Source organism: Balaenoptera borealis (assembly GCF_965194805.1).
Source record: "Balaenoptera borealis genome assembly, chromosome: 15".
Lineage (NCBI taxonomy): Eukaryota > Metazoa > Chordata > Mammalia > Artiodactyla > Balaenopteridae > Balaenoptera > Balaenoptera borealis.
In genome coordinates, this window is record NC_138871.1 from 46032580 (window position 1) to 46059730 (window position 27151).

At 42.2% G+C, this 27151-nt stretch overlaps 1 protein-coding gene and 1 long non-coding RNA gene across 5 annotated transcripts in view; one reads left to right on the forward strand and one right to left on the reverse strand.

Annotated features, from left to right (window-relative positions):
* Window positions 1–27151, reverse strand: part of SPTBN1 (spectrin beta, non-erythrocytic 1) — a 195803-nt gene that overhangs the window by 117802 nt on the left and 50850 nt on the right. For all 4 annotated transcript variants that reach the window (XM_082357918.1, XM_082357919.1, XM_082357920.1 and 1 more), the window contains one exon: window positions 23163–23357. In XM_082357918.1, coding sequence (XP_082214044.1) covers window positions 23163–23310 — 148 coding nt within the window. In that variant the 5' untranslated portion in view covers window positions 23311–23357. The remainder of the gene's footprint in view (window positions 1–23162; window positions 23358–27151) is intronic.
* LOC309612543 lies at window positions 805–22557 on the forward strand. The gene is made up of 2 exons (XR_014235266.1): window positions 805–13447; window positions 13491–22557. It is a non-coding gene; the product is annotated as an uncharacterized lncRNA (long non-coding RNA).

Genomic DNA, 27151 nt, shown 5'->3' on the forward strand with positions numbered 1-27151 from the left:
CCATATTTACCCCTAGAGCACTGCCCACTGAGTGTTTGGGTCAGGGTTTGGAAATGCAAAGCTAGAGGAGGAAAGGTGGTTAAAAACAGACTTGGAATCTAGGAAGCTGGCTCTGCCACTTTCTAACTTTGTGATTCTGAGCCTGAAAAACTGGCCCAATAATGTGACCAACCTCAAAGAGTTTTTCTATAATTGAGTTAAATGTTTAGAAAAATCTTAGCACCATCACAGCAGCTATGATTACTAGTCTTTAAACTTCTCATAGAGGAAATCTCAAAAACTAATTCTGCCCCACCTCTTCACCAAGGCGGCTACCAGCTGGAGGATGTGATAGGTCCCATGTGGAATCACTGTCCTCAGCCTGGGAACCCCTTTGGATTTTGGGACAAGGACAGTTCGGAATAGCAGGACCAGTCCTCCACCCGGGAAGTACTCACAAACCCCATTCCCTCTCTTTAACTCACCCCATTATGCACTGGGAAAGGCATATTCAAAATCGTATTTTATAGTCATAAAAGTAGCAATATCGCAGAGATAGTAAGAACACAATACTCACTATGAAACAAGTTATAAAAGGCCTATGTTTTTACCAAGGCCAATGTTTGTTTGAGGTGGGGCTATCAGATTTGATACTTCGGGACTCAGAGTAAGTAGAACAAAGGTTAAAGGGAAGGCTAAAGGTATTTCCATCCACAACAATTGCTATCTCTGTGCCTTGGAGGATATGGATGGATGGATGGATGGACAAATGGATCTCTCTCCCTTTTTATACACACACACACACACACACACACACACACACACACACACACACACACACACTCACCCCTCCCACAAAATCATATAGTTTTATGGCTGAAATACCAGGGCAAATCTAATTTTTATTCATATCCTTTTCCTGTTTCTTGTTCCACTGGTCACAGCAGAACTGAATACAAAGCACTGACATCTCTGCTGAGAAGGAGAAAAAATGGCAAGTTACACTCAGTAACCAGCACCCAAGGCCCCGGGGCAAGGAAGGAATGCAGTTTATTGAATCTTCTACCCCAGCCAAACCTTATCCTGCATTCTTATCTCATCTGTTATCTGCACATGCAAAGCTTCACCAGCAAAAGAAATGCTCCAGTCCAGAGGCCCCACCTTTGGCAAACAGGTGTTGCTATGCCTGTGAATATGTTAACACCAGCCAGAGCCAAGACTGGGCTCCTCCACACAGGTAGAATGGTTCACAGGAAAGAACATCTGAGGAATGCAGTTGGGGCCAGGTCTGCTCTTGCCCAGGATTTTTGATTCTGCTCCCCACCTCCAACTTGGAGGGAAAAGGCTGACACACACAGGTATTCAGAGCCATCGGGCCAGCGTTTTACAAAGGGGCAGATGGAACAGTGACAAGACGCTGTTTCCTGGTAGCAACAGCTACCGGCTGTTGGGAAAGAAATGGGAGAAGAGGAAATACAAATCTATTCTTTGTGAAAATAGGCCTTTGGACCCTGCCCACAGGTATCCACACCCAGGTTATCTTTTCCAGGAGCTTAACACAGACTGGCTGTAATGAGATAGGGTGAAAAGAGCAGGTTGAACAAGCACCTGGAGAGGAAGGGAAGAAGGGAGTGAGGGGATGCAAACCTCATCATCAAGACACAGGCCCCGCCGCTCGTGGTTTGCACAGAGCAAAAGCCAACCCATCCAACAAGTTCTCAGCCCTACCGTGTTCTCAGCTCAGGCCATCTGAGGGACCCACAGCATCATTAAGAAGTGATTTCTTCTCTGCAGGCACCTTCGGCCCAGAGGAGGAAACAGGACACACAAACGCACACAGGCATGTACACACAAATGCAAAGATGTGGTAATGCATGACGAGTGAGGTTGGTGAGAGTTGGTGTGAGTACCACTCTGAATGGATCAACGACAGCATTCTTCTCCTTGGCTGAGAAAAGAACAGAGCAGAGTGGGGTTCCTTCCACCCGAATGCTCTCTGTTGCCATACCATCCTATCTGCAATTTTAATGTGGCTTCTCACCAAATCCCTGACAACATGTGCCATGCTAACACGAGCGTGTAGGTTACTGCACTTATTAATTGGGAGTGGGGGACGTGATTTCTCACTCTGAAAAACAGGCCCCGATTACCCAGCTGCAGGGCCATGGAACAGAGCATGCAGCCCTGGCATGTTAAAGCGTGAAATATTTTAAGGGTGCCGTCATTTCTTCATCCTCTGCACCTGAGCCTCTGCTGGTCCCTCAGTGCCATAGCACAGCCTCCTTCCCACAGGGCTTGGCCAGGCAGCCACTCGTTGGGTACAGGCCCTGAATAATTCACGGTCAGCCCAGTTACTCAGGAGCGCCAAGGCCTGCCAGCTGCCATTAACTGGGAGGCAGGCTCCAGGCTTACAGTAGAAGAATGAAATACTATCAACAGCCTCAGAGACCTTCTTTACAGAACCTGACAATCCTTCCCTGTTTTCTTTTTCTCCCCATTTGAAACCAGGTACTTTCCCACCAGATCAAAGTGTAACTGACTTTTACTCTAAGGAGGACAGGTCCCAAGTACAGATGGGGAGGGGAGAAAGTGACGTCCTCAAATGAGCGCTTGATGAGGATGTCATTCCCCCACTCAGCATGCTGAGATGACACAGGTGAAGGGCCAGACACTGTGCCTGCCGCCAGACAGATGCTCAATAAATGTCAGTCCTCGTCCCCTCCTCCTTCCTGTCTCTCTGCCCCAGCCTGCCTCGGGCTTTCTCATCTCCACGCCTCTGCTCCTGTCCTGGCGCTCCCCTCTCCTCTCCCTCTCCGTCTAAAGTCCACCCATCCTTCAAGCCCAACTCAAAACTTCCCTCCTCAAGGAAGGCTTCCCAGATTATCCCAGCTGGAATGATTGCTCCTTTTCAGAAACCCTATACCCATACTGTCAGCCCTGCATCGTCTGGCACCTTTTGTGTGCTGCCTTAGAGTATTGCTTATCTCTTCTTGGGCACCAGTCTTATCTACCTAATTAAAATAATGGAGAATGCACCCGTTACAGACTCAAGAGAAGTGAAAAGTGGACTCCAGTCTCAACTTCTGACACTGACTGGCCTTGCTGACCCAGAGCCCGGCCCTTGGCTTCTCACAATGCTCTCCCTAAAAATGAAGAGATATAAAATAGAAAATCTCCAGGGTTCTCTGGATATAATGCTCTTGGAAATACATCATGATCTGTTTTAGGGCAGATGCAAGTCTTACATAACCTTCACTCCACACCTAGCCCAGTATCCTCTAAGAAACAACTGTTCAAAAGCGACTTAGGCATTTCAGAAGCCTGCATGCTGAACAGAAGCCTGAACAGAGCAAGGGCTCTATGAGATACTTGACACCATATGGTAAACCTCAGGGCCTGTTCCACCTTATGTAACACACCCCCCATCCATACCTTAATCCTTCACAAGGAGATGAGAGCTAGAACTCTGAACAGGTGTCAAGAAGGTCCTTTTCAAAATTCACCCACCTGAGCCAACCATCTCATTTACAGAGAAGGAAAATGAAGCACAGAGCAGCATGCCCACAGACACAGAGTAAGTTACTGCACACCAGCAATCAGAAAGCAGGCCTTCTGAATTCCTGCTGCCTCTTTCATTTCCCGGGAAAACGTGACGGTATCGGGGGCTGAGGACAAAGGCAGTGGCATGCATTTCTTGAGCTTTCGGGCAGTGAAGCGGGCCCACGGCTTGAAATCAGAGAAAAGGCATCCTCATCCCCTCTCCCGCCTCCCTTCCAGGATCCAGCACCAAGTTGGAGCCGACAGGCTTGTACTAAGTGGCAGATGACCCACATCTTTCCGTGTGTTCTCTGACATCCAACTTGTACCAGCTGAGAGACAAGGAGGCCCCAGACTGTGGTACTGGCCCCTTTGATCTCACCCTCCCAGGCCAGCAGAGACCCAAACACACAGTCAGCCCCAAACAAACTGAATCCCAAGGTCTGTTGTTCAAAGACCCCCTTTCTCTTGGTTTTCTTCACTGGATTTTTCTCTATTATTCTTTTTTTTTTTTGGCTGCATTGGGTCTTCGTTGCTGTGCACGGGCTTTCTCTAGATGCAGCGAGCGGGAGCCACTCTTCGTTGCGGTGCACGGGCTTCTCATTGCAGTGGCTTCACTTGTTGCAGAGCACGGGCTCTAGGTGTGTGGGCTTCAGTAGTTGCAGCATGCGGGCTCAGTAGTTGCAGCACACAGGCTCAATAGTTGTGGCTAACGGGCTCTAGAGCGCAGGCTCAGTAGTTATGGCGCACGGGCTTAGTTGCTCCACGGCATGTGGGATCTTCCCCAGACTAGGGATCGAACCTGTGTCTCCTTCACTGGCAGACGGATTCTTAACCACTGTGCCACCAGAGAAGTCCTCTGTTATTCTTATGATGTTCAGAGGGAATAGTTTACTCAGGAGGCATTTTTTAAAACACATCTGATGAATGAATCTATTCATTATAACTAGCACTTTAACGACAGGTAAAGAATGAAGTGAGAGAAGAGAGAGACTAAGCTCTTTTCTAAAACTTGCCATGCTCACCTCTAACCACCTCTCCACTCACCTTTTTATTACCATTTCTATCACCCTTTTAAATTACCATCCACCAGGAAAACCACGAATTGTGACCACGATGGTATCTTTTTTCCACTACATCTTATCTTAATAACAATAAAAGTTTCAGTAAAGGATGGGGAGAAATTGGAACCCTTGTGCACCGTTGGTGGGAATGTAAAATGGTGAAGCTGCTGTGAAAAACAGTATGATGGTTTCTCAAAGAATTAAAAACAGAATTACATATGATCCAGCAACCCCAATTCTGGGCTTATCCAAAAGAACTGAAAGCAGAATCTCAAAGAGATATTTGCACACGCATGTTCACTGCAGCATTATTCACAAGAGCCAAGAGGTGGAAGTAATCCAAATGTCTACAAATGAATGAATGGATAAAGAAAATGTGGTACATACATACAATGGGATACTATTCAGCCTTAAAAAAGGAAATCCTGTCACATGCTTCAAGATGGATGAACCTTGAGGACATTCTGCTAAGTCATTATGAGGACATTATGAAATAAGCCAGTCATAAAATGACGGGTACTGTATGATTCCACTTACGTGGGGTATCTATTAGTGAAACTCAAGGAAACAGAAAGTAGAATGGAGGTTGCCAGGAGCTGGGGGAGGGGGAATTGGGGAGTTGTTGTTTAATGGGTTTTGAGTTTCAGTTTTGCAAGATGAAAAAGTTCTAGAGATTTGCTACATAACAATGTCGATATAGTTAACACTATTGAACTGTACACTTAAAAATGGTTAACATGGTAAATTTTATGTTATGTGTTTTTTACCACAATTAAAAATAAAGTTAAATGAAATTTAAAAGCTTTGCTACTGACTCTGTGGGAATCCACTACTGGGTATGGGAAGAAAAGCTGATCTAAGGCCATGTTACGCGTCTATGACTCCAAACTCAAACAAAACGTTCTCAAATGCTATCAACCGACACACTGATCCCTCCAAGTCCTCTCTTCAACTCTTAAGAAAAAAAAAAAACTGTATTGGAATCCTGCCAACTCTCATTTTTTTTTTACAACAAAAGTCCCAATAAAGTACTTATTGACTCCAAGCCTCATGTCTGTGTACATAGTGCTGTAGAGTAACCTCCATGTACTGCAGTTACGCCCAGGGTCATGCCTTCTGATCTCTGCAAGTCCACCCTTCATGAAATTGTTCAGAAACTATTTTTTCAGTCAGCCTCTTTGAGACTGAATCCCCAAAACACAAATTTGCAGTAGTAGTTTTTGGTAGTTTAGGAAGAGTCAGTAGCAACACATCATAGTTAAGCAGGCATGCACACATCTACACAATTTGGGCGTGGGTGTGGTGTGTGCATCCACGAGCAGGCCCACATGTGCGCAGGATCACCTTGGCCGGTATTAACACAGAAGTTTTCTGTACTCCTAAGGTTCTGTGATACTCCATCAACTCTCATGAAATATTCAGACTTGCTGATATCCTCTTAATGTGGGCACATACATAGTTTTCTGTTAAGAATAATTTTAGTGTAACAAGGGCTCATGAAGCAACAGAGCACAGTTCTTACTGATCAAAGTGTCCTTCTATCCTGCCTATGTAAGATTATGGAAAGGCGAATGGCAAAAATCATTACACAGGAGACGGGCCTGCAGTTTGAAGTGATTATAATCAAAAGTCTTGTTAACACTCTACAAGAGCCTGCATTTCTGACTCATCAAACATAAAAAGTTTACAAAAAATTAACAAGAGACTAGGACTTGAGTCAGAGTCACATGGCATTTATCATTTCCCGGAGAAGGACAAAGTTTGCTGTCATCCCTATACACAGTTTGCATCTCACTGTGTACACAGAAACCACTGGGAAAAGAGGCCAAAAACTCACCTTGGCAACCACAGGAAGGCAGCCTGCTAACTCCTCAGGAGCCCACACACGCTCTTGGAGGCCTACGGGACCTTGGAATACCTAACCAGCCTGTCCCTCGTTTTTCAAATGAAAGTGAAGCTGAGAGAGGCTGCACCATTTCTCTAAAGTCTCAACCAGCCAAGCCCAGCTGCACCTCCATCTCCTGGCTGCAGAAACAATACTGACAACAGCCTCCCAGCTGAAGCCCTTTTGTCAATGCCGTAAAAAGCTTTGGGACCTAAAAAAAGTTTTCCCCGGAATATAATGCCCATCTTTAATGCCTGGCTTTCCTCTAACAGTAGAAGAGCAATGGAATAGTAGGCACGTTAAATAAAGTGCCCAGGTATCCCAGGATACCTTCACTTATTTAATTTCATCCTTCCTTAAATATAAACATACCCCTTTTCTAAAAATGTTTTTCAAGTTGTTTCTACAACCTACGAACAGTCATATCTAGGATATATTTTATACCTCCATACCTTATAAGGTAATTCATACCACCATATCTTTTTAGTATACTATTTAACACAGATAAATGTTTGACCTTTTTTAAAAATAAGTCACTTAGGCCTCCCTTTTTAAACTGGTCACATTTCTCTTGCGCGTGACAATCAGAAGAAAGAACTCTGTAAAATATCTGATTCTTGATTCAGCTTTCCTGTTAAACATAGGTAATGTTTGGCTCTATCGGGAAAGTTTTTAAAATAAGCTCAATCACCACTGATGTCACAAATGAGTATTCATTACTTAAAAAAAAAAAAAAAACTCTAAAAACTTTGCTCTAATTTCTGTTCCTCCAGCCGTTCTAATCTTCTAAGTTTATGCAAGGTATCTCAGAGTCTTACTCATAATTCTCTGATATGGAGTAACTGTAGGAAGAGGTACAAGATTTTTTTTTTCATGAATTACAAGGCATTCAGATACCTACAAATACTTATGCGAAGGAGGGCAATTTACAAGAGAGTTAGAGAAGATAGGTCAAAGATAGGCATCAGAGGCTTTCAATTACTGCCCTGGAGCGCAGGGGCCTCTGATTTATATAACTACTAAAGTAGGAAGGCTGGGGCAAATAACAACCTAATTCAGAAAATCTCCGACTGAAATCTGTGAAATGGGGGCTAATGCCCCCTACTGAAGACTGCTCTTAATATTTAAGTAATATTTTTACAATCTTCCCCAAGATGAAAGCGATACACAAATTTTAAGCATTACAAATAATCCCCCTGAAAATCTAGCAATATTTCTTCTTTATTATCCCCTGATGCCAAACTACAGCTGTCTCAACAAGAAGGAAAGAGCACCAAACCTAATCACCCCCATAAAGGATCAATCCTCTCCCAGCAAGGGCCGGCCTACTTGACTTGGATGTTCTATGCTGAGCTCCCCCCGCCCCCTCCAAGCAACACAGGGCTCCCAATCCCATCTCCATCGCTCCCTCCCTCCAATCTTGGTTATTTGCAGGGAAAAAAATAAATAAATTTCTCAACCTCCACTCCAAGAAAAGTTTTTAAATGTTTTTATGGAACTTTTCCCCTAAATCATTCTCTCAATGAATGTTTAGGGTTCCGATTATTTTAATGTGCACTGAGTACAAACTCAAAACAGGAAAATGCAGCCAGAGAAGATGCAAATGCAAAGAACATATTAGGGATTTTTTTTTAATTAAAAAGGAGGCTTTTCCAATGCTTTTCCCACTCCCCAGAAGAAGGCCTGGAATCACAAATGCCCTCGAAACACCACAGCAAACAAAGCCACAGGTCGGCACTATCTTTAGGCCATCAGACAGGCGTCCTTTGAATGTTCTTGCTTTTCCACCTTGACTTCTGATCTTCCGACCGTGTATTAATGTAGCATTTCTTAATATGGAAGGCCTCCTTGCAGGAGGAGAGAGGAGACCTCTCTTCAGAAGATTTATCTTCCTAGTGCAAGGTTATAATTAGCACCTCCCACGCATGCCTACCTTGTGCAGACGCTGAGCTAGGCAGCTTCCACATTAAAGTTCTCGCAACAATCCCACAGGGAGGATATTATGATTCTCATCCTATAGAAGTAACTTTGCCCACTACCTTACAGCTAGTAAGTAGCAGGGCAGGGATTTAATCTCAGACCCCAGGCCTTGAAAGCCACTCTTCCTTTCTCAGCATCAGCCCTGTGACGGATGGTCCTGGATGCCTGAATCCAAGCCTAGGAATAGCCAGGTGCTCAGGTCCTAGGAGGACCCGCACATGGGCATGCGGAGAGGCAGATGAGAGAGCTCGGGGCCCATGTGTTTTCCAAAGGCTGGGGAGAATATGGGCAAATGCAAGCTAAGGAAAACGTGGTATAATCCTGAAAACTAGAGGCCACGTGATAGAGCAAAAACAAAACACTGAACAGTGGCCTGCCTTGCATATTTGTGACCAAAATACCCCATACAGCTCTCAAGATACCCCAAGCATCTGGAACCCAGAAGAAAAAACTTACCATGAGGTTTCATATAACCAAAACCAAACTCATGCTCCTCCCACCTTCCTTTCCCATCCCCTCCACAGCCCACTGGGGAGCAAGTCCTAGGGATTCTGATTAACAGTTTAAGTCCTTGCTCTCTCAAACCCTTGGCGACCGCCCCAGTTTCAGGGCCTCCTACTCATCTCCTCCAGACAAACAGGACGGTCTCCCCAAACGGCTTCCCTCTATCTAGCTTTTCTCCTAGGCCTTCCTCCATGGTGTCCCCAGAGGGCTCCTGCTGAGACCCAAGTGCCATCCTACCAATGGTTCTCAGGCTCAGGACCCCTGGGGGTAGAAATCCAGGTGAGGCCACTCTGTTTCATCCAGAGTGGCTCCAAGTTTGCCATTTTACATATTGAGGTAGCAAATACAATTCTACTTAAAAATAACAATTCTCCCAAACTCAGTGTTGAAACCCACAGGCTAAATTTAAGGATAAAGACAACTCCTTGGCGTGGCATTCGAGGCCCTCCTCGTGCACTTCTAGGGTTCTCCCTCTAGCTCCTTCTGCACTTCTGCGTGGCTCCCCAAGACAGCCGGGCACGGTCGTGCCATTCTGGGCACCACCTGTTCAGCCTGTAGCTCCCTTCCATCTACTGACATTGCCTCTCCTCTGCAAGAACTGAAAATCTTTTCTGCTGGCCACAAAGCTTGTTTTCACTTCATAACCCATCTCTATACAGTTGACCCTTGAACAACGTGGGTTTGTTTTGAACTGTGCAGGTCCACTTCTATGTGCATTTTTTTCAACAGTAGATACTACACTACAGTGTTACATGATCCACGGTTGGTTGAATCCAGCAGATGCAAAACCACACATACAGAGGAACCATGATACAGAGGGCTAACTGTAAAGTTACACAGTACTCGGATTTCTCACTGACACAGAGGGTCTGCATCACTAACCCCCACATTGTTCAAGGGTCAACTGCATTTCTGATGTTAATCACACTGCCTGGTACATAGTAGGTGCTCAATAAGGATTTCATTTATTCATTCATTCACTAATAAATGAATGAAACAAAAACATCAAATAATCACTCTAATAACCATGATTCATAAAGCTTAAAAACAGAGAGACCACTTAGATGTTCTTTCAAATGGACCTGTTATCACAGGGTTTTCCAACACTGTTGGTTATAAACTCTAATTAGCGGATCGATACTAGCATTTAAAAAAAATAGAATGAAAAATATCACAGCATCTCATGAAATACACGTAAACACTACTTTGTGAAATTGAAATGTGGGTGTGCACACACACACACACACACCCACATACCCACAGACAGTTCCTTACGATGGTTCAACTCGATTTTGCAAAAGCAGTACACGTTCAGTAGAAACCATACTTTGAATTGTGAATTTTGATCTTCTCCTGGGCTAGCAATATGCTGTATGACACTGTCTCGTGATGCTGGGCAGCAGCTCTAGTCAACCAGGCGGTCACAGGGGTAAATGACCAATACACTTAGAACCATTCTCACTTTCACTTTTAGTACAGCACAAACAATACATTACATGAGATAGACAACACTTTATTATAAAATAGGCTTTGTTAGATTCAGGCTAATGTAAGTGTTCTGAGCACGTTTAAGGTAGGCAAGGCTAAGCTATGGTGTTCAGTAGGTTAGGTGTGTTAAATGCATTTTTTTGGACTTATGACGTTTTCAACTTGCTGATGGGTTTATCAGGACATAACCTTCTCGTAAGTCAATGAAGATCTGGACGTAAGTTTATGTGTGTACTAGATTGCCGTGTAAACTGTATTTCTTACTGATATTTTGCTCAAATTTTTTTCCTTCAAAATCTTAAGTCAGTTATAGATTAGATCAATGTGATTACTCTAAAGTCCTCCATTCAGTTTAAAAAACATAGAAACTTCATCGTTCATGATAAAATTCAGTTCAGATAATAACGGTGTTGGGTGTGTCAATTAAAATGGCTCCCTGAATGTGAGGGAGTTAAAAAAAAAAAAAAAAAAAAACCTACATGTGGGCACACCTGAAGATTACAGCTGATTAAATGCACAAAGAAAGCACAAGCACACCTGTTAATTCAGTGTCAGGGGTTTTGGGTTTCAAATTAGTATCAAGTGCCTTCTCCAGCCTTGCCTCCTCTCCATCCCATAATTCTCAAGGCAGTCTTAAATACCTCTCCATTATTTACAAGCATCCCTACTAATACTGGCCTTCCCTCAAATGCTTGGAGACAGCTCCACGGATGGTGCGTTTAGGGGCTCAGGGCAAAAGCAAGAGGTTCACACTGATCCTCTGCAGGACGACCAGTTCCAGGTACAAAACTTTGTATTTTCACAGTAGAGACACACAAAGGGCTAAAAGATGTGGTCTGTAAACTTATTTTTCCAACATCAGTATATAACACAGCTTCAGGACTATCAATCCATGGAACTGTCAAACCCACATCCTGGCTAGAGAAAAGGTAAAAACTGACCACGGGCCCAAGCTGGATAGATGACAGGCCGCTAGCCCCAATCAGAAAGTTACTAGATTGTTTCTGTTGTTGTTAACCACAGAAGAAAAGGCTTAAATTATACATCAGTGAAAACAACCATCATGACAACAGCACTCGAGTCCACTTGGAGCCTAATCTAGGGGACAGATGAGTGGCCTTTGGCTGTTGAAGAAAAATGGAAGTATTCTAGGAACCATACATATACTACAATGATAGCAATTCCTTCTCTGTCGTGTGTGGCCACCATAATTGCCAAATTCCCTATGTCCTTAAAGTCACAATACAGTATTCCAGGAGGAAAACTGTGGCCAGCATTTACAAATTTGTGATGAACCCTTAAATTATCAAACTCCAACTGCCGGCACCCACTTGAGGCTAATGACGACACAGGAGAACACAGGCAAACTGCAGGCCCACCCAGGAGTGAGGGCCTCTTTAAAGATGTCCCCCCATTGAGCACCTCTAGTATCCCAGAAACATGGAAGGCAAAGAGACAACGAGAGAAGAGGTCCAGAAACACTGCAGTGACATGAAAGAGGAGAAGACAAATCAAGAAATCTTTAGCTTTAGCTCTTCTGGCCAAAAAGCATAAAACCCTAGGGGCAGACATGTGCAGCACAAAAGGAGGCAGGTGCCACCCTGACAGCATCATGGAAGGATGTCTGATCCACTGTAGAATGGTTTGTACCAGCTTGCAAACAATGCCCCAAACTTCCAAAAGCCTGTCTTCAGGGGACAATGCAGTAAGGAGATCGGCTCCTGCAAGAACGAAAATCTAAGACAGTCCTCTTTGGTGGGGAAAAGACTAAACTCCAGATTCTAACAATCAGCTGGTCCTGCTACTGTTTATAATAATTTACATGGAAAATATCCCAAAAGATATACATCAAACTTTTAAAAGGAATTATCTTTAGGGATGGAGACAGGTTTGGGGAAGGGGAAACATTCACTGTCTACTTCCGTAGTGTTTGGACTTTCTTTCTTTTTTTTTTTTTTTAACAATGCATGCATTGTAACATACAATATACAATGCAAGGCATTATTTTATAATATATTTTAATGTAAAATTCTTAAATACGTAGAACTGATTTTTCAATGGTATTACAGAAACTAGGGAGAAATTTTCCCCAAATGAAGTGATACTTAGTAGTTCTGATCATGAATCAGTTCTTCAGTCTGACAAGTAAAAGTACATAATCGCATTCTGACTTATGTGAGGAATGCTGAAAAAAAAAAAACATTACTCATTGTCACTGTCTTTGAGGAGTTTAGCAGTCAGCCAGAGAGACAAAGTATGGATACATCCACCTTGAGCACACACACAAAATTAATAAGGCTCAGGCTGGAGCCAGTGGAGAGGGCTTGGGTTTGCTGAAGACTTATAGGGTGATCCAAACAGTAACATGCAAGGCAGGGAGGGTCCAGGGACCTGGCAAATGGCCCAGCATCTCCCTGACTTCAGTCCATCTGTTTCTTACGATGCCTACAGACACAATGATGTGGCTAATAAAGCAATTTCACATACATGTTCAAGAAATCAAAGGAGTCTGCAGAAATTTAAACCTATGTGACAAAATTTTTATCAGCCTCACCCAGTAACATGTGCCCATCACCCAATTATGTCACTACCTTAGGGTTCTGAAAATTCACAGGTTTGCAAGAAAGAGATCAAAACTTCCCTTGAAAATTACCTAATGAGACTCTAGAAGAGATAAGAATTGTGGAAAATGGACATCTCTATCAACCAGAAAATGAAGAGACCAAGATTCAGGTTTTGGGGAAGCGTCACAACACTTTTGTGCAATACTGTCGCATGCACTGACTGTTATACATACAGTCTATTTTCCCGAAACAGATTACATGTCGGTAAGGAACATGCTAATATTGTACTTACATCACTATACTGCTAAAAAATCTGGAATGACACTCTATTACTGGGCACCTGTCAGACTCTAAGAATGTGCTGGTCCTTGAGGCCCCAGAAGAAAGAATGGGATAAACTGTTTCTAAGTCACTAAATCACCAAGCAAATTCACAAATTAACTTCGGTTCTGAACAGCTTATTCTAATAAGACATATTCTAAATAACAGCTTATTCTAATAAGACATATTCTAAAGACGGACACGCTAATGTTCATTTCTCTTTGTTTACGTTTTCAAAGATCTTAAAGGAAGCTGTAAGGTTATTGGTTGCTTTGTTTTAAGGAAGCTATTTGTCAGCGGTGAAGATCATCTTGCCATTTTAATAAAATAGTGTTCCCTCTGAATCAAGGACATCAATCTATCTGAAAACATGCCGTGAACACTTACTGTTATATACTGCCATCTGCCCAGCACCCACTCCCTTTTTCAGGAGGACCTCCCTGTGGTTCCAGGGAGAGCTACCGTGTTCTTACATCCCTCTACACCCTACACCACAGTGCACCCGTTCAGGAGTCACCCCGTGACCAAAGCCTCGTAAATTACATCCTCCTTAGCAAACAGCCCCAACGTTTCCAACTGGAACTAGAAAAATGGGGCAACTGGTGGATAGCAAAGTCCAGGGGCACATGGCAACCACATCTCCTGCTACCTGGAAGACCACCTGCAGGGGCAGAGACAGAGGCTAAAATCAAGAGATTGAGAGATGGAAAGCCTCAATTTCTGTTGTTCCGGGGCCTGTCTGCACTTTGCCTTTCCCTCAGACTGGCTGCTTAGCTCTTCCCTTGATCACACAAGATATACCAATATTTTCCCCCGAAAGTCCTAATATAAAATACCTTCCCCCACCACACCACAATTCTGCATTAGAAATGCCAACCATGGCCTCCGACTGCCAGCCAAATCCCCTCTAATCCGTGGATGAATGCAGCTAGTATGTTTTATACATACGACTTCCTGCTCTTCACCAATGTTCTGGGTAACTCTTTTAAAGGTAATCATTTGTAAATAACCAGTTGGTCATGACCTGGTATAAAAATATTATCCGGGCCAATCAGAGCCCTAACTCCATACTCAACCTCACAGAGATCTGAACCAGAGAAGGCCAGGATATTGAGTCGTTTAGCAATACGTCAAAAGAGAAAGATTGGCAGGAGGTAGAGTTGGAACCACAACATACCAAAGCCATCGGTGAGCTGAGTTATGATGAGCAGATACCAGCACCATGCAGGGGGCTCCCATCCATGAGGTGCCCGCCCCACCTGAAAGATGAAGATCACCTCCAGCCCTACAGCAGCCTCAGTCACTAATGGATTTCTGGGGCTCGTGCACCTGAAACTTTGCAGTAACCTCCCAACCCCCACTCCCCCACACACTATCTTTTTTTTAATTCAGACACTCAAGTGAATCCCTGTTCCTGAAAACCAGAAAGAACTAACCCCAAATAATTGTGAATGCAGAATTCTTTCCAGAGAAGCCAATCAGCAAACACACACCACCTTGTTACCTTCTTACCCAGAACCCTCCCACTGGGTTACTATTTATGTGATCGTGTCAAAACTACCGACGAATACGCAGTTTAATAATCAAAGCCATCTTCTATAATCAACTTGATGTCAAACATCAAAACATAATTTAAGAAACTATTTAACATCTACCCAGCATTAATTTTCTCTACAAATTAGAAAATTAAATTGAATGGTACTGCCGCAGATGGTGGTTAAATAAAAACCTTAGCTATCCGAATTGCCATTGTTAATATAAAACCTACTTCATGACATTTTTAGCTTGCTCTCACTGTGGGACATGTTTTTAAAGTAGACAGGACTTTATAAATGCCCTGTATGTAAATGATGTATTTTCTTTTTACTTTCTTACATTTTCTTTTTTACCTGCTCACAGGTCCACTTGGATAGAAAACTGGCAAAAGAGTTAAACGGTATAAGTGAATTTAACAGATGGAACAAAGATGACCGTGTGAGATCACCAAACACCCACCAGGAGGCTTATCTGATGACCACATCCAGGTAAATGAAGAAGTACTTAACTCTACAGTACTTTCAGATGCCTACGAGGTATTTGCCATCTACTCCCAGGCAACTGCCAACTAAAATCACAGTATTATGCTGTCAGTAACTTTCATAGAATTTTTTCTGTTCTTCCTCACTAATCTACCACTATTACTTACATAAGAGAACAGAGGGAGAAATCAGAGAGGTACTGGTAACATGCTATACAACGCGGATGAACCTTGAAAATGTTTTGCTAAGTAAAAGAAACCAGTCACAAACGGCCACATGTTGTATGATTCCATTTAGATAAAATGTCCAGAAAAGACAAATCCATAGTCAGTAACTGGATTAGTGGCTGCCTGGAGCTGGGGAGGAGTGAAAATGGGAAGCGACTGCTAATGTGTATGCGACTTCTTTGGGGGGGTGATAAAAATGTTCTGGGATTAGGGGTGATAGTTGCACAACTCTGTGAGTATATTAAAAATCACTGAATTGTACACTTCTTAGGGGAAAATTTTATGGTATGTAAATAATATAAATAAAGCTGATATTTAAAATACAGACAGATGGCGGTGGGTGGAGGGTGCACATATGCAGAGAGAGCCAGGAAAAGTAGAAGAGAGGAGAAAAATCATGAATTTTTCCTCTTTTGCTTACCTAGGCAGTCTCCAACAAAAGACAGGTCACATTCCCTAAGTTCAATCACAAATCAAGCATAAAATAGATGGGATTCTCCCCTAGAAATGGTGATTGGAGTTCCTCAAAAGTAAGGGACTGACTTAAGGAAAATATTCTGGTGGGGTGAGAAGTTAAGACAAAGGCTAAGGTGCAGTAAGAGATGAGTAAGGGGATGAGGATTGAGAAGTTCTCTGACCTAAGGAATGAAACTTGAAAGAGACTGAAGGGCAGGAATGGGGGCTGGGTTAGGAAGAGGAATGGTGTGTGGTTAAGAGGTTTGATGAAGGAGAGGAATAGTAGGCTGTTTCTCCCAGCCAGGATCATTCATCTCAGCTGCTATGGAGTTTCAGCCATTGCTGAGATGAGAAGAAAATCTGAAGAATATAAGGCACAGGAGCGGAAATCCAAGCTGATTTCAAAAGTCAGGAGGGTGTCATCTACAGCAGTAAGGAGAAAGAGAGGGGAGGGAAATCTGAGGAACCTCTACCCAAAAAAGAAAGAAAAGATTCCTGCAGTCCTCCAGTCAGGAAACTACTGAAGCCTTATGTATACAGAAAATAAATTGAGGGTATAATCCAGGACTACTTCTAATGACCTAAACAGACCTTCTCTTCACTAGCCTGCATGAACCTCTTTGATATGAAATGCTCTTTCAGATTCAGATTTCACAAGTAATGGGTGGTGTATTTAGTGGCACTAGGGACCATGCAGCTCTCACAAATAATCCCAAATAATGCATAATTTAGGCAAACAGCCTCAAGAGTAGATGGGGAAAAAGATGGGGTAGCTATTAAATCTGTTAATCCTAACTATAAAAATCCACTCCATCATGCAAGAAGCCTTTCCCTTGGGGCATAAAAGTGTTCCATCTGAACAGGGTGATGAGCATGCAAACAAGAAAAGCTCTAGCTTAATTTTCAAGGAACGAATCCAAGCTCAAGGTGGTGTATCATCTTGAGAAGCCAAAAGCAGTTTCTGTTTTAGCGAAAGGCCTCTTCTGTTTTGCTGCAGTGGAAACGGAAGCAGCCACGCCAAGGTTCAGGCTCCACTCTCTCTCCAAGTTCCAATGTTCTTTACATTACTTGACCCATCCTCTTAAAATGCCTTTTTTTTTTCCCTCTTGCGATCAATCCTTCCCTCTAAATTACTAGAGCACTAATTGCCTGCACTACTTTCTTGGCACTTGCATACAAGTTTAGTTCACGTTTCATGTAAATAGGTTTTATCTTCCTAATTAGATCATTCCAGACCATGTTTTATAGATCTCTTTGCATATTCAATAGCAAGCTGGCACCATACTTCCACTAGAAGGAAGTAAAATATTTTACATATATTTGTTTGTTTGTGTATTCAGTCTTGGCAGGGGGGAATGACTGTGAATTAACAGTCGTATTCAGGGAAGTTTCTAAGTAAAACTACCGTAGCACAGGGGATCTTAAAAAATATGAAGCCAATATCTAAACCACCTAATTAAAAATTCATGATTATAGGCAGAAAAGACAATAAGACATCTCTCAAAAAAGGTAAACTAAAAAATCTTTTACAGTTTTAAAATAAGTTTCCACCATATATGCACAGGTCTATCTATTTGGGGATTAAGTAAATAATTTAAGCATATAACCTTAATGACAGCTTGAAATTTGCAGTCAACTGGCAGAAAGTAGATGGCAAGTTCTGCTTTGATTCTCAGTGTATGGAGTCCAAGTCTTTTCCTCCTGAGAAAACCCTGTGCCTGAATTTTTTTATCTATAACTTTTGAAAAGTCCCCACTAATTTTAATTAGCACTAGAGAGCAAATTTAGGCCCCCAAGAAATGTTCTGCCCTCCTGGAGACTTCAAATTAAAAGGCCCAAACAACTCTAGGGGCTGGGGTTAGGCGGGGGAACCTCCATCACCTCCTGCAGGAAGATGCCCCAGACAGGGGCTATAATGAGGGCAGGGATTACAGCAAGAATGTGTTCCTCTTGCCACGAGACAGCTCTCTACTCAGTTCAGGCAGAACATTAAGCCTTCTTAGGTGCTGAGATATCAAAACATAACTGTGACCTACTTACTGGGGGGGAAAGGGCAGACTAATATTTTAAAGGAGAGATGAAAAGTTGATTTTCACTTTGGTGAGAATACTCAAGGATAATAAGATTTGAATATTAAGTGAGAACACTTCAGACCATGTCACAGGAAAGTGTTTCTCAAAGAGTACTGTATGCATTAAAAATGCAGATTCCTGTGCTCCCTCCCACTGAAGTGAATCTCAATTTTTTGGAGGGAGCGTGGACACCCTGGAATATGCATGTTTAAACAAGTCTATTTGCTATTGAGTCTTCTGCCTCCAAAACAGTGCTCGAGCTCAAGAACAACGCCAAAGTTTTCAGCTGAAACAGCAGAGTGTGGATGTTGTGGAGGATCTTTGTTGCTACTTTGCATCCATTTAATAAAAGTTTAGAAGTGGAAGGCACACATATAAAGAGTGATTATTTTAAAAATAATGATTCAGTTGATGGGTTATTCCTCATCAGAATTTAAATTCACATTTAGCCAAGTGGCCAACTACTCATGGCTTCACAACTATACTCGAGACCAAATTCGTGATAGGGATTTTAAAGCCCACATTTGTTCAGCAGGATCTATAAAGTTTTCACCAATAAAACATCTACGTGAAGGCACTAGAGATGCACTGTCCAAACCGGCAGCCACTGGCCATGTGGGACTAAAAATGACCATGTGAGACATGGAAAATAAAATATATACTGGATTTCAAAGACTTAGTAAAAAAAATGTACAGTATCTCATTTATAACAAGTTTTTTACACTGATTACATGTTGATACAATATTTTTGGATTGTCTGATTAAGTGAAATATCTTACTTAGAACATTTAAAGTCACATGTGGCTAGTATTATATTTCTTTCAGACAGCACTGATCTGGACATTTAAAGTACATCACTGCTTTAGCTGATTAAATGCTCCACCAAAATTCTTGGTCACTCAAATAAATACTTATGTTTAAAGGAAATCTGGCTTACACATACAGCCACTAATAAGTGTTATTTACTCTATCCATGTAATGTAAAAGATACAATTAGGTGCTTTCACCTCATTTTCCTATGTTTCTCAGCTGTCCTTAATTCCCCATAACCACATAAACTCAAGGTCAATTTCTTTTCCCATGTCCATACCTTAGCAGAAAGGCTCTCCTGCAAAATTTTATCTCATAAATGCTAATAAGTGACAACTCCCAAAGTAATCTTGTTTTTAATTTGTCATTTTTTTAAATGTTCATTCATACACAGGCTTTCTCCTACTACTTCTCTATGCCATTATTTTGGGAGAAAAATTAATCAAAACTTTTGAATGTGATATTAGATGTTAAGATGTTTTCATGTTGTTTTTTTTTTCCTAATTACAAAATTGTTCACGTTTATTTCAGGAAAAAGTTCAAATACAAATAAGAAAAAAGTTACTCAGAAAGAAACATGGAATATTTTGGTACATAGCCTCCTAATTTTTTAAATTCACTATTTATGAGTGTTGATATAAAGATATTAATTTTAATTACTTTATCAATATTTTCAAGCTAAATGTTGCACTTTTAAAAAGACTACTTTTCCTACTTCCCCTATATTTTGTGTTGATTACACAAAATATAACCTAAACCATAAACACCCATCACTTGTAAAAAGAAAATGTTTAGCTTTTACCTTTCTTTAAAAGATTAAAGGGTTTCTTTAATATGTAAGTTTCAGGTTTACAGCAATAGAATTCCTCATCTGTATACACTATGAAGTGATGACCAGCACAATTCTAGTTACCATCCATTCACCATACAGTCGACCCCCTTTCACCCATACCCACCCCGCTTTCCCTGTGGTAACCACTAATACGATCTCTGTATCTGTGAGTTTGTTTTTGGTTTGTTTGTTCATTTGTTTTGTTTCTAGATGAAATGGCCTCAGACACCCAAGGAAGTAGACCAGATGACCATCGATACTCTACACCAGTCTCAAAATGGGATTCCCCAGACCAGCCACATCAGCATCACCTGGGAACCTGTCAGAAACGTAAATTATCAAGTACCATCTTGGACTTACTGAATCAGAAACTCTGGCGGTGGGCCCACAATCTGTGCTGTGATTCTGAAGACCACTCAAATTCTAGAACCACAGTTCTAGACGGTGCTGGTCTGATCTGTTACTCCCACTATCAGCTTATAAGGCTTCTTAGAGAGCTCAGAGACTTTTCTGTCCCACAGAACTGGGAAGTCAGATAATAAGCAAGATAATTTCTTCCATGAACAGGTGGTTTTCCTGGTATCTTCTGGATTCACTAAAAGCAATTCTTTTTTTGTTTTTCTTTTCTTTTTTTTTCCACATTATTTATCCTGGAGGCAGCATGTTTTCTTTTCAGTAACTTCTCGTGGTTACTCATGGCTTCTTCAAGCCACAGGATGCATTTCTGAGCCTTCTAAAGATCTTTTTAACATGTTTGCATTACCCATCATCAATTCTCTACACCAGTGAGCTTTGAATCATTTTGCATTTTACTGAATATAAAAAAAATAGTAGAGTATACACTTTGGAGCCAGTCTGCCTTCAGTCACTTATCAGCGGTGTGACCTTGGGCAAGCTACTTAATCTCTTTGTGCCTCAGTTTCCTCATCTATACATTGTAGATAACAATCTCTCTCATAGTTGTTATGGGATTAACTGTTAATATATGCAATGCATTTAAAACAGTGCCTGACACACTGTAAGTATGCTTACTATTATTAGCACTTGTTCAAGGACCTGGATAACACAGAGGGAAAGACATCTTAGGAAGTGTAAGGACAACTGATTAATCCTAAGGACAGCTGGGGATCTCCTCTGGAACTACAGAAAAGAACAAAGCAAGGAACTACTCTGCAGTTTGCGAGTAAAATTCTTAAAAGGGCGATACTACAGTTGACCCTTGAACAACACAGGGGTGAGTTTGAACACAGTTCAAACCCCCGTTGTTCAAGGGTCAACTGTACCTGGTAGTCTGGAACCAGAAAGTAAATGACTCATGATCAAAGATAACCGGCCACTAATATCATACTGGTCTAATGGCTCAAATGAAACCTCAAGAAAAATGAGGTAAGACATTAAAGTACAAATCGATCCACGAGCACAAGACAAGATCATGGTTTCCATAACGTTCCATGTTAATGAATAAGCTAGAAAATAACACTCTAATTCTAGAGTGACTATCTGGTTAATCATTTATGCTCTCAAATCAGGCAAGCTCAAGAAAGACCTACAAATCACCACCACTCAAAAAACAAATTATCCTAAGGCAGCTGAACAATTTTTCCATAGCACTTAGTTGCCTGCATTCTCAACATCCATTTCCCTCTTCCTCCTTCCTGTTATATTCTAAATTTTCTAGCCAAGCTGTTTGGGTGGGACTGACCCCTCACCACTCCCAACCCCACAATTCCCTGCACCCCAAGATGCATTCTGATTAGCTGATGTCAATCAGCAATATCCTCTTCTGACTCCAGTGGAGAGAGGTTCTGAGAGAGACACGTGACCGAAGCACAGTCAATCAAGCCAGTGAGACTGATCCCACGGCCATAGTGGAAGTACAGTACTGGGCAAGCAGAGGTGCTCTTTTCTACTGGATGTCCTTACAGATTTGGGACCCAGGGCAGCCAACTTGGGACTCCAGGGACCCAAGAGCCTACCTGAGAATGGAGTCCACACCAGCAAGGAAAGCCAAAAAGTGGAAAGAAACTGGATCCTGGTCATACCATCTAAGCCCAGGAGCAAGTATGGCTTAAATGTTGAATTTGTCTACTACTCTCTGTCATGTCTCTTTGTCATTTAAACCACTTTGGGTTAGGTTTCCTTTTACTTACAATCAAGAGAACTCCAAATGATACATGCCTCATAAACAGATTACACTGTAAAGGTAACAAAAAAGTCAGCTATCTTCACAATTAACAGGAAACTTACTTGTTTAAGTCGTGACTTTTGTTTACCTGTCATAATGAAAGATATTAGGAAAAAATACATAAACCCACTTTTCTCACTTGGAAATCATTTTATTTGGAGTCTCAAAGTACAGAGGCAAGCTTTTGAATAAGCTCCACATTGGCCCCTTGGTTTACACATACTCAATACTGCTGAGCTTTCATTGTGACTGAACCCCTTCCTGATTTTTCAGGGCAATTCCAAGATAAAACACTCCCACCCCATCTAGGGCCCTGGTAAAAGTGTGCCCTAAGTATTCAACAGCAACAAGGGAGTGAGAAATCATGAAGTAAGGGATGTGTGCCTGTTAACTTTATCAATGGCAGACTTAACCTGTTATAGCATTAAATGTGCCCTCATCAGATTAAGCTATTGCTTTTCAGATCCAAAACCTTTGCACGTGATACTAACTAACCTCGGTCACTCAAAGCAAGTACTGTAACAGGTCAAGTTAATTTATATATCACAGGCCCTAAGTAAACAGGTTAATTTGTATACAGTTGACCCTTGAACAACAAGCGTTTGAACTGTGCAGGTACACTTACACTTACATTTACACATTTATTTTCAATAAATATATAGATGTACAGTAAATGTATTTTCCCTTCCTTATGATTTTCTTAATAATGTTTTCTTTTCTCCAGCTTACTTTACAGTAAGGATACAGTATATCATACATATAACTTACAAATTATGTGTTAATCGACTGTTTATGTTACGGATAAGGCTTCAGGTCAACAGTGGGCTATCAGTAGCTAAGGTCTGGGGGAGTCAAATACATGGATTTTCAACCATGCAGCAGGTTGGTGCCCCTAACCCCCATGCTGTTCCAGGGTCAAACTGTATTTTCGTGTCTAAGGTATTGTATACTTCAATATATTGAAATGTAAGATGTGTTAAAAATAAAAGATTTCTGACAAGCCTAGGGCATCTCTTTCTGAACAGCTATAAAAACCACCTGGTGCTCTGAATCATTTTGGCTGTGGGACTGACAGTTCCCCAAATAGGAAACTGGCCACCTTATGGAAACAGTCAGCTTGCTCTGGTGGGACGTGTTCAAGCAGAGGTGAGCTGATCTTGAGAGGGGGACAGGGTGGGTGATTTCAAAGGGACCTGTAAGGCATCCCAGGCCCCTGTGACGGGACATGAGGGCCCCCTACCTGCCAGAGCCTTGATGCGGGACCGCTCGAAGAGCCGCGCGGAGCTGTTCTCGTTGTCCCAGTCGTCCACGTCCCAGCGGTTGTTGACGTCGCTGTACTGCTGCTGGATCTCAATGTTGTCATAGTCTGTGGCTACTGTGGTCGTCATCTTGGACCGCCTCAGCTGCTCCTCCACATCAGCTCCTTCTTAGAGGTCTGTGAGAAACAGAAGGAAAACCCTCATCAGAAGTCTAAGCTGTCGATCCCCACAAAACCTACTGGGGAAAGGTGAGCAGAAGATAACACAACTCCTGCGTGCTGAGAGCAGGTCTCTGGAGTCAATCGAAGCTGGCTGGGAACTTCAGCACTGCCCCGTAACATGTGTGTGACCTTGGCCAAGGCACAACATCTCTGAGCCTCCGCTTCCGCAGACATTAAGGAGGGAAGATACTCTACAGGTTGTTGAGAAGACTGAATGAGATGACGGATACCCAACAAAGGGTGGGTTTCTTCCTCCTTTCTGAAGTTTAAACTTTGCAATTTTAAAGTTTTTATTAGAGCTGGATGAATACCTACCTTGGGGTTCTGCATGAACTAATCTGTTTCTATTGTGTGTCACCATAAACTATAATCTTTTAGCTTCTCCTAGAAATTCATATAATGTGATGTAAGAGAACTAACAGATCATTTTATCTAAGCATTATCATTTACATATTAGAAAACTGATGCCTCAGATTAAATGACATGGTAAATATACAGCAGCAAGGACAGTACTAGTGTTTAACAGATACCAAAAAATGACTGAATAATGACTGAAATTATGTATATGACTGTGTTACTACAAATTCTACTACCCACCCCAATACCCACGTCTCAGGGACCCACCCAGGGCCACAGCGTTTTACAGGGATAAATGGGAAACAAGAACTTCAGCCTCAACGTTTGGCCCACTGCCATCTGTATCACAGTGCCCTCAGAGAATTAAGAGAGATACATTTAGCTTTAAATATATAGCTTCTCCCCTCAATACAGTTATTATTCATTCACGGAACCAAAATGTTCCAGGGACCTAGTACATGCTCAGCACTGTTCCAGATGCTGGGTTAACAGTAAACAAGATAAGGACCTGGCTCTAGTGAAGCTTACATCCTACTAGGAAGAGCTGGACAAAAAAAAGCACACAAGAAACGACAAGATAGTTGAAAGAAAATAAAATGAAACTGGAGTGATGTGACACAGAGTGAGTCATCAATCATACTGTGTTATAAACTTCAAAGCTGCTAAGAGACTAGACTTAATCATCCTCACTACAAAAAAGAAATGATAATTATGTGAAGCGACAGAGGTGTTAGCTAATGCTACAGTGGTAATCATACTGCAATATATAAACATATCAAATCAACATATCTTACACCTTAAAACTTACAAAGTATTATGTGTCTGTTATATCTTAATTTAAAAACAAAAGAGAGAAAAGGAAGGAATGGCTAGTTTAGAGCTGGTGGTCAGGGAAGGCCTCAGTCGGTATTTAAACTGAGCTCTCAATGGTCTTGTCACACCCAGATCAAGAGGAATAACATTCTAGGCAAAGGAAACTACTCATGTAAAGGCCCTAAGGTGAGAACAGCAGGGCTTGTTGGAGGAATGAAGAGCTCAGTGTGGCCCAAGTCTGGTGGGCAGGGAGAGATACAAGGAGATGAGGTTGGAAAGGTTAGGTGGAGCCAGTCCACAAAGGGCTGTTAACCTAAGTGTGAGGGAAGCCACGGCAGGATTTTAACCTAATAACTGACATCACTGGATGTATGTTTTTAAAAGATCAATCCTGGTGCTGTGTGAAAAACAGATTCTAGGAGGCAAGGATATGTGCTTAATTCCTATGGGTGTGGTTAACTTCCTGCATATTTTATATACAAGCCTATCTAAGTAACTTAAAAAGAGGAGGAGGAAGAGGAGGAAGAAAGATGCACACACACCCCCCCACTTAGTTGTAGGAAGATATCCCAAGGGAAAAGATGTTTGTCATCTCCCCCTCCCATCCCTTCCCACAGGCCCCATCTTAAGACTCAAAAATTAATTATAAGATTTTGTACCTGGATGCTCGTTTCGTGAAAACCTCATTCAGCGTGCACCAAGAATGCACGCACAGACCAGAGTTAGCAAGCCTAATCACTGGAGCTCATGCACTAATCAAACCAGACACCACCCGGCAACCACAAATGGACCACTCGAGCTCACATTTTCCCCCACACATGGCACCAAACAAAGAAAATAAACAAAGCCACATACGCAGAAAAGAAACATTCCTCTCATTGTGCTTCAAAAGGCAGCTTTTCTCAAGTTCTAGCACAGAACCACACAAGGCACACGCAACCAGGTGTCCGTGGACAATAAATTAAGCTGAAACAAATGAACTGCACCTCAAGTAGTGTAATAATTGGGGGCAAAAGCACAAACATGCCCCCTCTTTTGTCATTAGCTGTTTTCTCACAAGATATCCAAGAATATCCCCAACACATCCTCCGTGTCCCCCTCACAACTGAACCACCATCTGTAACTCAGAGTCACCCTTCTCTGCTCAAACAGAAACATCTCGGATGGGAGTAAAATCCTGGATTCCCATCAGGCAGACATTATCAAGGTCAAAAATATAAATTTATCAGTAGATCAATTTTAACACCTCCATTAGCAACGTATTGAAAAGATTTCATAAAAAGACAAAAAAATTCAGACACTTAAGCCAGTAAGTATATTCTGTAGAAGGATCTTACAGTTGGTTTTTAGCATTCAGAGTCATAACCCTCCAAAAAAATAAAAATCAATATTGTTATGTACCATTTGACCTTGGAGATGGTTAAGTTTTATGACTCTATCAAAACCAAAGACTTCTACAAAATTCAGCCTTGGAGGATGCCATCTCTAGGGGGAAAAAACGTGAGAGTGCTATTAACTCCAAAATGTTTAACCCAACCCAAGGTGAAATCTGAACACCACATACCTCTCTCCAGATTCGTCCTGGCTATTTGGTGCCACCTGCTGACCAACGAGAACAAGCTACACCGAGGCCTCCAGGGCAGCAAGCAACCTGTGCTCCAGCTCCCACCACCCCTGACTCCAGAGTAAGCCCAACTACATCCCATGAATCTCTTCCTACCACTGACTTACCCACAAATTTCTCAACAAGCAAACATTGAGTCCTTGACTTAAGTTTAAAATAAGTCATTTAGAGAATGTCAGCACATGTTTCCTAAGAATTCTTCTTTAACGCTGTTCTTTAATAACGCCATTGTTCCTCAAAACAAAGAGGTGACTGGGGAGCAAAAGTTCCTACGAGTCTGTATACAAAAGAAGTATCGACTATAAGTTACTCTTTTTATTCGATTGTTTCACTCGAGCGTCTAAAAACTTGGATATCAGGGGCATTTTTGTCTTCAACGTTCTCTGTCCTAAGGCAATATCCTCACCAAACAGAAGAGTTTTCGTAATGATAGAATTTTTTTTTTAAGTTTCAGGGATATGTCAAAGCAAAAAAGTCCCACATCCCCACCAGGGCCATAGTGAAACGGTGCTTCCAGGTATTCAACAGCAACAACACAGGAACCTGAGGGTGAAGGAACAGTCAGAGTCAAGGCAAGAGCATGGACGAGAGCATGCCCATGGCACAGGGATCCCAGAAAGCCCAGCAAGCTACTACCATCATTATCCCCTAACCCACTTCAACAAAGGACGGTGCCAGCTGCGGGGGCAGCTTACATCGCACCTATAGGTGTCCCCAGGCGGTTATCTATAAAGGGCTAGATTTTCCCAAGGTGCTAGCTATCAGCCATGTGTCCCAAGGGCCAGTGAAGCAATCTGTACTTCGATGGCTGTGGGAAGATTAGGAGGAGAGAAGAGAGGAGGGCTGGCCATCTTGGAACTGGGCCTGGTGGTGGGGCTGCCATTAGGAATGCTTGAGAGAACTACGTAAGGGTGGCGGGAGGTAAGACAATCTCCACTCCAGAGAAGGGCTCTCA